The 16,807-nt window shown below is 33.3% G+C and overlaps 1 protein-coding gene across 1 annotated transcript; it reads left to right on the top strand.

Moving 5' to 3' along the window:
• The first annotated feature begins 4,637 nt into the window (after positions 1–4,637).
• Positions 4,638–9,256, top strand: LOC120326040 (transforming protein RhoA). Its single transcript, XM_039392249.2, has 4 exons — positions 4,638–4,845; positions 5,246–5,395; positions 6,855–7,012; positions 7,586–9,256. Exons 1-4 carry the CDS (start codon positions 4,690–4,692, stop codon positions 7,701–7,703), a joined length of 582 nt encoding a protein of 193 aa, XP_039248183.1. The 5' UTR covers positions 4,638–4,689; the 3' UTR covers positions 7,704–9,256.
• Positions 9,257–16,807: the final 7,551 nt, after the last annotated feature.

Here is a 16,807-nt window from a genome sequence, read left to right as displayed (position 1 = left end):
TCGATTAATAATAACTATTTATTATTACTGTACGTTCTGGCTAGCTGCAATGCAATTTCAATTTTACATACTTGCATCGCAAAGAACAAAGGGAGTAGAAATAGCCAGTTTTTTTATACGGAACTATCGTACACCACAGCACTCACATCTAATTTTATTTAAACTAAAGAATTCCATGAGACGACATTTAAAATTTATTTATTACCGTGTCTGTAGTGGGTTTATGTTACCAAAGTTGGACGCGCGAACTACACACGTTCGTGTTTTTATATTTTTTCAAATATTTGTTCGTGTGTGAAATATTGTGTGTTCATTGTATTGTTTTGCGTGTTTTTTGTTTTGTTTCGGGTAATCGAAATAAACTCATACTTATACTAATCACAAAGTTGAAAAAAAAATTTATTCACAAAGGTGAAAAAGTTGTGAAGAGAGAGAATTTTTTTTTTCAAATCAGAAAACATAATGATGATAAGATAAATATTAAAACAATACATAATGCAGTTTTCGGTATATGACTGGGTGATAACGATCAACCATATACGGTCATTTGAGTCAGTTACCACCCAATTCAAATACTTTAATAAAGAAATTGAAACGGGTTCTGTTACAATATGGACGCATAAATATAAAAAAAAACTATATACATTATATACAGGAATAATCTGATCAAAAACAGAATAGAGGGAATTACCCAAATAGATTTTCAAATTCATTGAATTTAATTTTGTAGATGGAAGTTTGGTATATGGGATGCATTAAGTCAAACAATACCACCAACATTAAATACAAAGAAAAAAAGGACTTTAGGTTGATACATTTTGCAAGTCTCGAGATACGCATATATAAACAATATAAAATGGATCTTACAGCAGTACTAATTATATATGAATCAAAATTACAGATGAACTATTTAATAAACTTTGACATAATACTTTAAATAAACTACACTTATCCAACATCTTTATCTTTTCGTTCAATGTGTGACGCACAAGGTTTGGTATAAAAATTGTCAAATTAATTTATCTATTTCATAATTTCACAGTGAAAGTTATATTCATCCCACATTAAACAGTACCACATGAAAATATATGTGAATGAATTATGGAGTTCATGCATGGGTGCTCAGAACAAGTACGGCAATATGACAATTTCTTTATCACGGTGAATTGAATAATTGATTACACAGTACTACATGAGTATATATATGAATAGATTATAGAGTTCCATCATGTGGGCACAGGACAAGTTCGAAATGGTAATTCATTTATCACAGGGAATTAAATGATTCATTATACATTACTACATGAAAATATATGTGAATAAATTATGGAGTCCAGCAAAACTAATTACTTAAGTTGGGACTCAGAAATATCGAAAGCGCTCACTTCAGGCATATTTCCTCGCCGGGCAAACTCTATTTCGCCTTCATCGCATATTCTGTAGTTGTCGACATATTCAATGTTACCCAGTTTCCAGGCAAACTAGGCGTATTGAAATCAGTGATGCATAACTAAAATTATAGTTTTCCGCCATGATGATTATGACTTCCGTTTCGACAAACAAAACGCAAAGAGGTGTGGTTGTTGAGTAAAATGTCGGCGAGGTTTCCGTAACTTTATTCTCCCCATTTTATGGTCGAAATTTCAACAAGAATGCAAACGAATAATTTTGGTCTCAGCACTGAAATGAAAATGGCTGAAAGAGAAATAGGGCGTGGCGTTTCTTTGTCTGATTGTCTTTTATTCGTGTGTCCTGATGACGATTGTGGCTTGATTCTTGTTGGCGGTCTTCAGGTCTTTGTGCTGTTTCGTGTCTGTGCAGCTAGTATTGTATTTCTTGCCATTCAGCTAACGGCAATTCCGCGATTTACTTGCCTCTGGTTACTGTTATAACAAAGCTTCAATCCTGACCATTGGTGCATTTAACTCGTCTGAACTGATAGACCAGTACCGTAGTCTGTGTATTGGCTGACCAGTTTTTGAGAACACAGTCTGCTGGTTTGAGTGTACTGTAATTTTTATGCCCATGACCACTTTAAATATTTCAGTATTTTGAATAGTCTAAAAATTGAAGACGATAGCCCTGATTTGTGTCTTTTTGACTTCTTGAGCAGTTTGATTTGCATAAATGGTAGATAACTTATAAGAGTGGTAACAGTTGCACTAGAAATAATATACAGATATATGAATGATACAGTGATATCTGGATATAGTTTCCAGCATGCTGGCATGCGTTTCCCCCAATTTTTTTGCCTGAGAAACAAGGTAACTGTCTCTCTCTTGTCACCATCATGGACAATTATTTATGCATAAAAAAGTATTTAGTAGTTTGAATTTCATGCATGGGTGATGTTTAATTGGTATAAAATGGAACCAAAAATTAGGCATATTGGAATTTTAAACCCAAAAGTGCTATTTTTTTTGTACAACTTCGCTCTTGCAACACTAGAAAATTAAAAACAGTTCAAAAATCACCAGTTACTGAGTTATGTTTGCACTGTGATAAACTTGCCTATTGAATTATGCGTCTTGCCTGACAATAAAATCTCTTTCCTTGCTTGTAAATTTAAATTCTGAAAATGTAGAAAGACAATTTGGAAATTGAACTGTGTAGAGATTTTCAAATAAATTTAAACTTCAAAAGCTGTTAAATGTTACATGGATCTATTCATACTCTCGGATTTTGGTTTGAGCCAATGATGGATTTGATGACAATTCATTTCTTATCTCTCTGGTGTATTTCCTCAGCTTCATAAGCTGGCGACCACTTTGTTCCATGAAAAAATTGTGAAATATTACTAGAATCGTTACATTATATAAATATTTACGATCTATATTTTTCAAGATGGCTTACGTTTACTTGGTCTTGTATGAAGCCACATTTATTTACGTAGTACTGTAGTAGACTTGTAATAGCGCTAACGAATTTGACAATGTTGTCTTACATCAACCAGTCAACCCAGATAGTGCTGAATACAATTTTTCCAATCACAAATATTTTCCGAAATATATATAATGCAATACTACATTAGTAAGTGATGGAGTGATAGTAATCTATACAGTATTAACTTGGTTGTTGAACATAATTTGTTCAGTACAGATGCTTTTTTGCCATAAGAAACAATGGTAATTATTTAAATTCTATCTTACGCATTCCAAAATATTAACAAAATGTGTACCTAAACAACAATAAATATTTAAATATGTACATAATAAAGATAAAAACATTAAAAAAAATTGTATTAGCTCCAGTTCATTCGAGCAAATTTCGTTTTGTGGGTGTGATGACGTCATCTAAAATTACGCACCTTGTGGCAGTTCCGCTTTCGCGTTAGTCATGAAGTCACTGGTAGTCTACTGTGACGGATTACATACCTGTACTGCTTCGTTTGGCCTTTGTGTCCATCTATTTTGAGCATCGCTCTCTTTAATGACCAAGGAGCACGGTTCGGTTGACGTCATCTCGCTTGGCAGCAAGCTCATGTGTTTGAGTACCGAATTTTCGTTTAAGCGACGCAGCATTTTAACTAAAATTTTTTGGTCGACTACCAAATTGTTTGACTATCAGGTCATCGACTACCGAGGTATCACTGTGTTAATAAGGGTGACACTGTGTGCATAACAAACATTAATCACTTTTGATATCTGATTTACTCAATATTTTATGATATTACTGGGATTAAAATACATATTCAGAATTTGTGCAATCCAATTGCTCAAAACGACTCATTGTAACTGCTATAATGTGCGTTTGCAGTTGCAACTGAAACAAATTTTTTGATACGAATGTTGCAGCAAAACTGACATTATGTTTTAATGACATTATTTAAGTTAAATTGATGAGTTGAGTACATCATTCTCATAAAATTTGGAATATTATATTTTCAAAAGCCATACTGTCTAAAACAAATCTTCTCAATTGTCGAACAAAACAAAACCTCATATGTGACTCTTCAACATTATAATAAATAAGGGTATATTAATAAAATCAATGTTTATCGGCAAAAAATATTGAATAGTCAATTTTTAAAAAATGTATCAAGATTTGTGTGTAGTTCTTTATTGGACATGACCTATTTTATATTCAAAAATATTATTTCAGAGTGGATTTAAAATAGTACATAATTCAGTTTTGTTCATCCCAGCTCAAGAAATAATTACTTGACAGAACTAACAAATTTCTCATTCTGAAAGAAGCAGAAATTATCTAATGCTTCCATGTTGTAAATGTACTTTGTCTCCTAATGATTAAAAGTACTAAGCTCTGTCAATCCCATTGTCAATTGTGTAAGCATATGAATGAGGTGATTCATGTGCCAACTTGGCATTCATTGATTCCGGCTCGATTCCATTCAACTTTGATAATATTTCAAGATATGAAAAGTTAAAACATAATATATAATATATGTTATAAAATATAACATATTAATGTTTTTTCTGGTCAAGGACTGAGAACATATTTTTGATCTACCAGATTTAAGTATTTTATGTTAGATATATAGCAGTTGCCATTCCCTTGTGCAGTTGTGTGAACCAAGTGAAGAACCATTCTGTTCGAACATTAATATCTTGCAAACGTAATGTAGAAATTAATTTAAACATCTCCCAATCCTAGTTATTTTATGGACAAAATTTATCATGAGTTCTCGTTACAGTTTCTACATATTAAATCTTAGATAATTTAGATACAATGGCTGCTATTCGGAAGAAACTTGTCATTGTTGGTGATGGTGCTTGTGGTAAAACTTGTCTTTTGATTGTATTTAGTAAAGATCAATTCCCAGAAGTTTATGTACCAACTGTATTTGAGAACTATGTCGCTGATATAGAGGTTGATGGTAAAACAGTAAGTTTGATATGTTATTCACATGGCTTAGTGGTTTACCAAAAAATGTTGATTTGTCAGCTCTGAAATATTAGTTCCAATGTTCGGTTATTTAGCCCCCAAGTATCGAGAGATAACAATATATCTCAACCAACCGGTCTTTCTGTAAGACATCGACATTAGTGTTAGTGTCCAACCCATTGCATACCGAATTGGGAACTAACGGTATATGCAACAGATCAATGTTCTATTACAGTCCTTTTACTTCATGGAAGCGACAATGAACTATTTTATTATTCTAATTTGGGCTTTTTTTTTTTAGAGCAAGAGTCAAGTTTGTTATCTATTTTCCTTCATTTGATTATTCTAAATAATTCTCTCAGTATTAGATATTGTTGAAGATTTCATTTAATTTTTTTAGGTTGAATTGGCATTGTGGGATACTGCTGGACAAGAAGATTACGATCGTTTGCGACCACTGTCCTATCCCGACACTGATGTTATATTAATGTGTTTTTCAATAGACAGCCCAGATTCGCTGGAAAACATTCCTGAGAAGTGGACACCTGAGGTATAAATTCAACTGCCATAACTCGTTAGATATTGATTATTTGTGCCAAATTTTCTTTCAGAATTAAATTTTTATTACAATGGCGAATTAGGTTTTGTTCAAATTGGAATAAAGTTATGGAACGATTTAATCTTTTTATTATTAAAACTGGTCCTAATATTTGTCCACATGAAACTATAAAACTGATATTATGAACCATGGGAAATGATTCAAAATTTATTGGTGCAGCAAACTCATCCAATTAAGTGATTAATCAAACAGCTTGTCTGACATTTCCTCAAAACTATTTTGGGGAATATATGATGTAAAAGATGATTTTTGGATTAAAAATGGTATTTTACTATTCAAAATAGCAACGTAATAGCATGATAGGTTTAGTTAATCATTTCTCTTTTGTCAGTGGGTATCTTTTGTTCATGAGACAATATTAAATTTAAACAAATATGTAAAATTGGGTGGGGTTCTGTTGACTGGGTCAAGACTGTTAATTTTCTCATATTTTTGACAATTTGTTAGTCGTAGTATTTAGAGATTTTTTTATCTTCAATATGTCACTGTAAATAAATTATTAGTCATGAAATATATGTTTGATCGAACTATTGCTTCATATCAAGGTAATACATTGTGTAAAGACAATACCTAACTTGCAGGAAATAGTGTTCTGTAGCCTGTTATGAAACGGAAATTATGCTTAGGCTATTTTGCTCGCACATAGGGATATATAGAATATAATGGGCTTTATCCAATATTATTTACAGTCATACTAGATTGTCTACCATACAATTAACAATCCACATATATGTACAGTGTGTCCTTAGATATATTCAAATATGATTGTGGTATTATTTATAACATGAAAAAATGCCCTTATTCAAGTCTAATATTTATTTGGGAGGTTGTTTCTTTTCCCTTGTTAGATTTTTGAAAAATTTGAGTTACATAACATAATTATTTCAATCGATATCTTTGACTGTTTGATGCTAATAGGTTGAATAGATTAAGAATCTTAGGGATTATTTTATGGCCCTGGCATGAGTTAATTCCAATTTTTCAATAACATTGCTTGATTAATTACTTGGTAAAAAATTTTGGCAACAAATATTCTTTCTATGCAATGAAAAAGGTCCTTTTTTGAAATTTGTTATCAAAACTTCTAAGAGCTACTTAACTACGAGCTGTTGAATCATTTAGTCACTAACCACTTCCTATGCCCAGTACGAAATTAATCTAGCAGACTTACACCAAACCATATTGTTCTACCTGTACTTACATACCATACCAGACTTTGGGGCCAGATAGAAAAGGCTGCAGTGCTATTATTGTAGCTTCGCTGTATTATCGTTTATATAATTAATAAACTGTATGTTTTTTTATTTCTAACATTTTGATTTGAGAAATCTTAAAAATAAATTTTCACGCATTGACCTCTTCTATAATTTGTACGTTTTGCTAATATTAGGTGAAACACTTCTGTCCTAATGTTCCAATCATTCTGGTTGGAAACAAGAAAGATTTGCGCTCTGATTCTTCGACGATACATGAACTTCAAAAAATGAAACAAGAACCAGTGAAATCTGATGAAGGACGATCAATGGCAGAGAAAATTGGAGCTTTTGCGTAAGATTATTAAGCTATTATACATTATAACATTTCAGATGTGAATTCCACAAAGTAATAATTAGTACAATCATAAATACAGCTATATCTAATAAATTTTGGTCAAAAGACAACTCATTTGGCATTTATTTTGACTGTAACCATAACATTCCCTTTTTTCAAAATAATATAAATTATCTATTTACGGTAATTTCAAAATGGCAATATATCCTGAGATGGGCATGTATATCCAAATCACATAATATTTTTTTGTTGGATCGTAAAGCATAAATATGATATGTTATTGTCGGAATAAGCTTTAGAGTAATAATATTCTACATCAATATACATTTGGAGATATCCAGGGATGGATTGAATATTCTGGTATCAATGAAAATGAAACTGGTTTTCACTGGGTAATATTTTTCAAAATCCACTGTCTGTAACAAGGTTTTATATCACCCCTGAATTAGAATTGTTCATTTGATAATGTATAAGGTTCGAGAGAAAAAATTTCAAGATGCAGTAGGTACAGATAGAAATTAATCCAGCAAGTCCCTTGTAAACATGGTCAATCTATTTTCACTGATTTAGTTACTTGGAATGCTCATCTAAAACCAAGGATGGGGTGAGAGAGGTTTTTGAGACAGCGACTCGAGCTGCACTTCAAACAAGGAAGCATAAGAAGAAAAGTGGTTGCGATGTTCTATAAGTGCGATGATCTTGTTGTTCAAAAACTGACCAATCACGTTTCAAGTTTATTAGTCTGCAGAAAAAATCTGGTGTATGTTTTGTGTGTATGTGTGTGTCTCATGTGTGCTCTACAACTTTAAACTAGATTAGCTACTAGTGCATCTGACACACACTGATATTGTGCTAGAGAAGATCTCGTGGCAAGTTTTCATCGCCTTGTTTATTGTAGTGACGCTGGTTTTTTCAAGCATTTTTAGTTGTATTTATGCGAATAATAGTTGGTAGAAAATGCATTTTATTTGAATATGAATGCCTAACCAATCTTTCAAGTTTCTATTTTTTTCTCATGTGCTTTGCATTTGATTAGTTATGATGATACCTTAATAGGCCTTAGCTCATTCGGAAATTGATTCTTTTCCAATAATTGAATGTTTATTATTTGATTCTTCTATGGGTCCCACAGGGTATATGCAGCAATGACCAAAATTTAAAAAATTTGTTAAAATCTGAAATTTTCAACGATCAGGATTGTTCAAAACTTTTGATAAAATTGAATAGAGAAATCAGAGTATTTTCAAGTCTTCAATCTTGCGATTTTCACACGTCGATTTGATTATTAATTTCTGTTTGTGGGACCAATTTTAACAAAAATCGACAATTTTTATTTAAAATTATGTATAATAAATTTGTTTTGTTTCTTGACAAGCTGCGAAGTATGCCACACCCTGATTAAATGAGTCAGTGGTTGATCTACAGTCTGCTGATCCAACAAGCTGAATTTACCCTTAATTATATAACCGGTACTGTGATGGCTTGCAAATTGATATTTTCTGTTGGGTCGGTCATCTCTCGAATTTATATTGCACCATGCATAGAGTCGCGAATGATTTTAATTGCCGATTGGACATTAGTCAGCTCTGATGATTTAATAAGTAGAACTATATTCATTTGTAGTTGACTTCGGTTTCTGGCACTCATTATTATTCATTTTAATAAATATTACCTTTCGACCACATTCAGTCCATAAATCTTCTTACAAAAACTATTCTGTATATTGATTTGATAGGTCTCGATCACATAAAAGAGTAGCTGTTAATTTTTACCCAGATGATGTGGAAAAATCTGGTTTAAATCAATTGATGGGCTTTATGTGATTGCATTTGCTGACATAGTATTCCGACCGTCTGAAATGGCCGTATCAATTTCGTTTGAGCCATAGCCAATTGTTTTAAATTTTCCTTCAAAAACAGTAGATATGCACGGCATTAGTGAGTTTTATACATATTATTTCACCACAGAAATTTATATTGTTTTCATCTACGATATGGATTAAAAATGATTGATAATCAAATAGATTTGTGTATTAGTATATACTATATAATAATAAATTTCTTGTGTGCTAGCTAGCATTGGAACCTTGTTTATAATGATTGATTGAATCACCGGACACTTAATAGCACAACCTGATTTTTGTGTCCTGGATTTATTAATAACCTCTGTATCAATTGTTATTGTGAAATTGCCCGAAACTAGGCCTGAATTTTTTTTAAATAAACTAATGTTGTGTATTAATTGTGACTTTATTTTGCTGGTTCGTGTAGGCCAGGGGTGGACAACCTGCTTTCGACTAAAATCTTCAAAATAGCTCGCGATCAACTGATCTGTAATAAGGTCATGAACTATAATGAACGAATACTGAATACGCAGATAACTGCACACACACACGCGTACAAAAGTTTCACCACTGCCAGTAAGCTCGGCTCTGCGGCTGCATTCTCAATGAAATTGCCACAAAAATTTGCGTTTTTTTATATTCAATTTGATTATGTAATTGTACCCGGAGTAAATGTTTCATCATTTATTTTAAATTTATTTAAATCATACAACAATTCAGATCTGGGGCCTGTCTACTTTTTAGTCGTGAATGTTTTCCATTCTCCTCAAAAAAACTTGAAAAGTACCCATGTATTATCTAAACAGCGAATATTGAATATTCTAAAATCATAAATGTTACATGACTGCTCAAACTTGAGTGTCTAATTCACAATTTTCTTCAAGTCCGATTCTTTGCTCGCTTGGAATTAGAAAACAAATGGGCATTCTGATGCAATTGCTACCGTTGCAAATAAAATTTATCACACTACTTTTGGAGTGAGGCAATAACTTTCGCACAGGGCAGAAATTGTTGTAGGATTGTTTGTCAGAATAGTAGCATCACGTTTTGAACTGGACATGTATAATACCAAACATAGCGTATATTCCGGTAATTTTATAAAAAATATATATGTATCATAGTCAAACGTGGTTTCGTATTCAAACTCAATTTACCACAATTATCTTTTTACTTTTTAACACAGCGATATTGGGCGTCTAATACATTTAAAGCAAGTATAGGGGTGACGAAATGCGGTCGTTGTGTGTCGCACAGGGCAGAAATTGTTGTAGGATTGTTTGTCAGAATAGTAGCAGCACGTTTTGATCTGGACATATATAATACCAAACATAGCGTATATTCCTGTAATTTTATGAAAAGTATATAAGTATCATAGTTAAAAGTGGTTTTGTAGTTCAACTAAATTTGCTAAATAATTGAACAATTATCTTTTTAGTTTTCATGTAGCGATATTGGACGTATAATACATTTAGATTTTAAGTATCGGAGAGTATAAAATAGGAAAAAAAAACATCTAACGTCCCCTCGTGGGTACGTTAGGAAATGTCAAAAAATAAAAGTTTTGGATGGGCGATTTCTCGAAAACTTTCAATAAAGTCAGCATTACGATATATTTACAAAAAAAAAATATATAAAAAACATATAGATTCGACTCCATCATGTCAGAATTGTAGCAGCACGTTTTGAACTGGCCATATATAATACCAAACATGGCGTATATTCCTGTAATTTTATGAAAAATATATATGTATCATAGTTGAAAGTGGTTTTGTATTTCAACTAAATTTACTAAATAATTGAACAATTATCTTTTTTACTTTCGCATACACAGATACTGAACGTTTTTACACTTGGAATAAGTTACAGGTATTATAAAATAACGATAAACATTTTATGTCCTCTCGTGGATTTTTTTTAATTCTGAAAAATTACAATTTTGGTTGAACGATTTCTGGAAAACCTATAAAGACAGCAATACGACACACTGGGGGAAAAGGGGAGATGTACTAGATTCGATTTTATTGTGGCAAAACAGTAGCAGCACGGTTTTACATGGCAGTATGTATTTCCAAACATAGCGTATAGGTGTAACATATTAATAAGGATGCTTTTAAGAATCGCTTCTTGGAAAGGGTATTTTCCTCGAGATAGGATAGGATTTACATATTTATCCCGGGGGAGAGGAAAGCCGATAAGACGGCTTATGCATATGGCGAACCACGGCCTCTCGTCCGGTTACCATTCCAAGTCGGGTATGGGATTAGTTTTTACTGTATTGTTTGCTTTCGGAATCATGGACTTGGTGTTGGAGGAAGTCGTAACCGACCAGCGTGAACCACCCAACGACGGCGAGGAGTCCAGCAATCCTCTCGCACATAACCATCCCTGCATGGGATTCGAACCTGCGAACCCACGCAGAGTAATTAGAGGTGCGGTGGCGAGCGTATTCCTAACGCTTAGCCCGTTGAGCCACACCGTTGACGTTGACATTGATCGATTTAGATAAAACACAAAACCAATTCAAAATATTTTACGTCTGAATTGTTGAAATATCGAAAGATGTGCGCTGTGTTTGATATTACCTGCTGCTACTGTTCTATATGATGAAAAAGAATCTATGAGGGTTTTTCTTTTCTTCCAATGTGTCATAATACTGCCCTTATAAGACGTTTTCGAGATATAGCCATTCCAAAAACGATTTATTGAAAATTTTGAAAAGAGTCTACGGGAAGGCGTGAAATTTTTTTTGTTATTTCAAAGTAAGCTATTCGCAACTTATTCCAACTGAAACCGTGCTGCTACTGTTCTGCTATGAAGAAATGGAATATAGAAGGGTTCTCCTCTTCTCCTAATGTTGCCTTTATTTGAAATTTCTAAGAAATCGCTGTTTGAAGAAGGCCTATTTTTACTATCGAAAATTTTTGAAAGAATCCGTAAGAAGGCGTAAATTGTTCTACTATTACATTGTAATTTACGCAAGTTACAACAACTTGTTACACGTAGAACACGGAATTTAGACAAAAGTTTTAGAAAATATTTACTCGAGTGTTTAGTAAATTTGAGTTGAACCACAAAACCCCATTGGAATATTTTTCGAATTGTTAAAAATTCGAAGATCATACGCTGTGTTTGGGATTGTATACAGCCATATCAAACCGTGCTGCTACTGTTCTGCTATGATTATATGGAATCTAGGAGGGTTCTCCTTTTTTGTAATATTTCGTAATGTTGGCTTCATTGTAGGTTTTCAAGATATCGATCAACCAAAACTGTAATTATTCAAAATAAAAAATGAAATCCACGAGAGGCCGTATAATGTTTATAGTTATTTTATACCATTCCTAACTTATTCCAAGTGTATTAGACGTTCCGTATCGGTGTATGAGACGGTAAAAAAAGGTAATTGTTCAATTATTTATTAAATTTATTCAAAATACAAAACCACTTTTTCCTAGGATAAATATATATTTTTCATGAAATTATCGGAATATACACTATGTTTTTAGTATTATATATGATGGCCAGTTAAAACGTGCTACTATTATTCTGCCATGATGAATTCGAATCTACAAAATTTCTTTTTTTCTCCCAATATGTTGTAATGCTGGCTTTATAGTAGGTTTTCGAAAAATCGCTCATTCGAAACTGTAATTTTTCTACATTTCTAAAGAATTTACGAGGTGGCGTAAAATGTTTTTTATTTTATACTCTCCGATACTTGTTTTGAATGTATTAGACGTTCAGTATCAAAGTGAAAAGATACTTGTTCAATTTTTCAGTAAATTTAGTTTCATAATTTATTTAAACTATGATACATGTATATTTTTTACTAAATTATTTGAATATGCGCTATGTTTGGCATTATATATGACCATGTTGAACCATGCTGCTGTTCTGTCATCATAATGAAATCGAATCTATAGTTTCCCTTTTTCTTTGAATATGTCGTAATGTTGGCTTTATTAGAGGTCGTCAAGAAATATATGCCCAAAAACGAGTCATTAGATCAACTGTAATCAACCATTCTCATAATTCTTGTTTTACAGTTTATTTATTGCTACTGTTGCTTGTCTATGCGAATGCGTACTACAGGGTAGTCGCTATAGAAGCAGAAAATTTATCAAACATTTAATTTTTACAAAGAATGACTTTAATGAAATTATTAAAGGCATATGCTATATTACATTCATGGATGCTGAAAATGTCGTCTGTGCAGAGCAGTATCTTAGTCCAAGAAATTAGAGTAAGAATGCATTTTATCCCTGATCTCATTCGAGCTTCCAAATTTCTGCTTTTCTAGCGACCACCCTGTATATTTCAAATGTGGCATCCAATGTTATCCAGCGAATCTAGAATTTAACAGACTAATTTAAAAGGTTCCACCGAATAGCACATAGCCGTATAATTATCATTTCATATTTACATAAACATTTAAAAGATTCTCCGTAACATTTCGAGTGCAATCTTCTGATTGGACCCATTTCTTTCAAATACTTTTTCTCATTTCGACTTTGTACATTTTTAGATGCATCAGATGGAATATATATGGGTGGCACTAAGGCAGGGTCGTCCAACCCATGGCCTGCGGGTCACATGTGACCCGCCGAAGGTTTCCGAGTGGCCCGCGCAATATTATTCGGATCCCAATGTTTTTCAAAAATCTGAGCCATTATTGAAACTTCTAATAAAAAGTTATTCCTCGTCGTTTAAACGCGCGGGAAGCACAACCCAGCTATCGAAAGCTTTTTTATGTCCCTTTGTGGGCGTAATTGCTGGAGAGAGATGTTTGAATTTATTTTTATCGTCTGCCATGTATTTCAATCTGATTTCCTGTCTTTTTCATGCAAAGCTAGAAGAGGCAGTTTTCATGACCTCAATATTTGACAGCACTTACTTGTGCGAGCAAGTTTTTTTACAGATGAACTATGTCAAATCCCCCTGAGATCACTAATTTCGCTAATGAACAATTCGCTCTGCATTGCTATCTCGTCCATCGCACCGAATATTGACAAACTTATTGGATAAAAGCGGTGTCATACTTGACATTGAAATATATATGCGTAGTAAAAACTGTTGACTTTACTGTATCTTCGTATTTTCATTGTGCTCATAATTTTGGTTTGCGGGTTTTGTTTGTTTTTCATTAATCTGCAGTCGGCGTAGTAAAAACTATAACATAACCACCATGTCAAGTGGCCCGCGCGATCATTCGTGAACTAAATGTGGCCCTTCGGCCAAGAAGGTTAGACCACCCTGCACTAAAGAATGCGTTTCACTTACTTAAGATCTTCTGAATAGCGTTGCATCTCTTAAAGACATTCTCATAGAATTCGGTCCCTAACTAAAAGAATGAAAAACCAGTGAAAATTACATTCTAACATGGGTATTCTTCCTGATATTTTACATGATGCTTGTAGACCTTATTCATACGAAAACAGTTAAGCTCAATTTTGATATGATTGCTTTTTTATACCTACTTTGATGCTCCGAACTTTAGCACTCGAACAACTTGACTATTGCAGTGACGTTGTAATGCCCGTATATAGACGTTACTTTGAGTCATTCACCATTTACATATTTTAAGTAACCAATGCCATACACCCACATGAAAACTTTCTCCTATTATTTTAGTCATCAATTAAAAATGTCAAATTCGTTAATATCAAAATTGATCAAGCAAGTAATTTGTCTGAATTTATATATAGGTATATTTAATTAATGCTTATATCATCCCAACCGCTTGCCAACTAAATTATTATTTCATTGAAAGTTATTGATGGTTTCGGACAAACCTACAATATCACATCCTAGATGTCTTATCACGTCCCTTGTCTTTCACGTTATAAATATTGAGTGGTACTGGTAATTCAATTTTTGGGGAGCACGTATTTGGAGCTTTTCAGTTTGTGAAAATCAGGGGGTGGCAACATTTAGCTAATTGTTGGCCAAAAATCGAATCTACAACGCGGACAGAAATGATTTTCCTCAGAGAAACCATTTCCATTTGGCATTGATAGAATGTTGCTACTTGACTATCGTCTCAATTATATTTGGACCCGTTTAGTGGACATAACGATCGTTTTGTTGTTATGTTGTTCTTTGACACTTTTTGGACACCTAGTGGAAAATCTAAAAAATCGCTTTTCTCTTTGATTGCTGGACCAATTTTTAGTGGTTAAAGATGATATTTTTCTCCATAAAGCTATTACTTTTATTTATTTCCAATATTTCTGTTAGCTCTGTGAGATTTGTTTTTGTTTGCTATGACGTCACTGAACGTTCTGCGGACATCGCACGCCATTTTGTGTCCGACTGTAATGCTTCGCTTGGTGTGAATATATTTGTGGACTGTGATCTGACGGTACGGTAAACCGTACTGTACTGCGAACAGACGTGTCCATATATTTAAAATGATTATTCTTCTTTTCCATTTTTGGTGAATTTCTAAGTGCGCAACATCAAGAAGGACTCCTAAATATCCGTAATGATATTAATTCTGAGAAAACCTTGGAAAAAAATTGGAAGGAATATTTTTGGATTTCTCTTCACAAAGAGGGTACAGCAATTGCAAAAATGCATTAAAACTTCTGTGTCAATTTCCCCAATACCTATTTGTGTAAATCAGCAATTTCTGCTTTAACAACTATTATTAACAAAAAAGAAGTTGTTTAAAGAGTGTAGACATGAGTAATGAGAATTGCTTTGAGCGCCGTGGAGCCACGATTCAAGAAGATTGCCTTTATCTTGTGTACGCTTTTATTCAACCTATATAGTGCATCTTAGCCATGTTACATATTTCAGATCGTGTTTATGCAAACTGACTGAACGTAAACAAGCTGCGAATGTTAACATCGGAAACTGCTTGAGCGGAACAAAAACTACGGTTAAACAAATATTTACTAAATTATGGATTACAGTTAGGCCATAATATAGCACCAGATTGAATTGAGAGTATACTTGTGTTGAATCAAAGATCCCTGGGAAAATATGCCTGTGCAATGATTTTGGACCATTTCATAACCAATATCTACAACATTGATGAATTAAAATCTCAACAGAGATGCGGTTGTGTCGGGATGTTCCGGATATAGTACAGGTGATATTAGTTGCTTAATATTTTTCAAAATTATTTCAACGGTAACTTCTTTTGTTGTTTTTATCCAAACCTTTTTTTGTCATGTCAAGAATTTACGTGGGCTCAAGTAGCGTTCTCTTTTTCCATATCTTTCACAGTTATACTAATGCAGGCAGTTAAACCTAGGTTTAAGCTACAATTGTTGATTCTGTAACGTAGAAAGTTGTGTTGCTGCTATGAATGGTCTTCTATCTGCGTACTTATCCGATAGTCCGGTCGACAACTTACGACTTTATATTATACTTCTAGAATCTGATCTCTGATATAAAGCAATCTATTAATCAGAAGGTATACGCGTTCTATTGGGAATCCTTGAATGGGATAGTTGCGAGTTGCCCCCTATATTTTCTACCTTTCCCCCTTTTTTTTCTCTTTCTGTCTGTGCTATTTTGGGTTGAGTTGGGTTATTTAAAGACTTTTAGAATTTCTCTGTTTTGTGGATAAATTTTATATCTTTATTTATTACTTTTTCAGAAAGAAGGTTTATATTTTAGGTTTGTTAGATTCTGATCGTAGCCTGTGTAAAAGTTGTTTTTTAGGCTTCCGCAATCTTGCATGTTATGACACTTTACATTTTTTCGATCCGACGGCGTGCTTTCGCGCCTCTTCCCTTCGCCTGGCGCGCTTGTCGTGTGTGGTCACGCGTATACTCTAGTTTCAATTTAGTTAGTGCCAGAAAAGTTATGTTAACGATCTCAAAACGCTCGTAATTTAGTCTAGAGTAGACCGTATCCCGATATTTTCTAATAATCTTTCGTTGCATCCTAATTCGTTAAGATTCGTAAGACTAATTTTTGTCCACATGAGTGAACCG

Source organism: Styela clava, chromosome 4 (genome assembly GCF_964204865.1).
Source record: "Styela clava chromosome 4, kaStyClav1.hap1.2, whole genome shotgun sequence".
NCBI classification, from domain to species: domain Eukaryota; kingdom Metazoa; phylum Chordata; class Ascidiacea; order Stolidobranchia; family Styelidae; genus Styela; species Styela clava.
This window is presented reverse-complemented; position numbering and strand designations above follow the sequence as displayed.

What these genes read in the sequence shown, in the direction of transcription:
- LOC120326040 (XM_039392249.2), top strand. Translation starts at nt 4,690, where the DNA reads ATGGCTGCTATTCGGAAGAAACTTGTCATTGTTGGTGATGGTGCTTGT. An exon ending in TAGAGGTTGATGGTAAAACA is followed by an intron (nt 4,846 to 5,245) that starts GTAAGTTTGATA and finishes TAATTTTTTTAG; the next exon opens with GTTGAATTGGCATTGTGGGA. An exon ending in GAGAAAATTGGAGCTTTTGC is followed by an intron (nt 7,013 to 7,585) that starts GTAAGATTATTA and finishes TCACTGATTTAG; the next exon opens with TTACTTGGAATGCTCATCTA.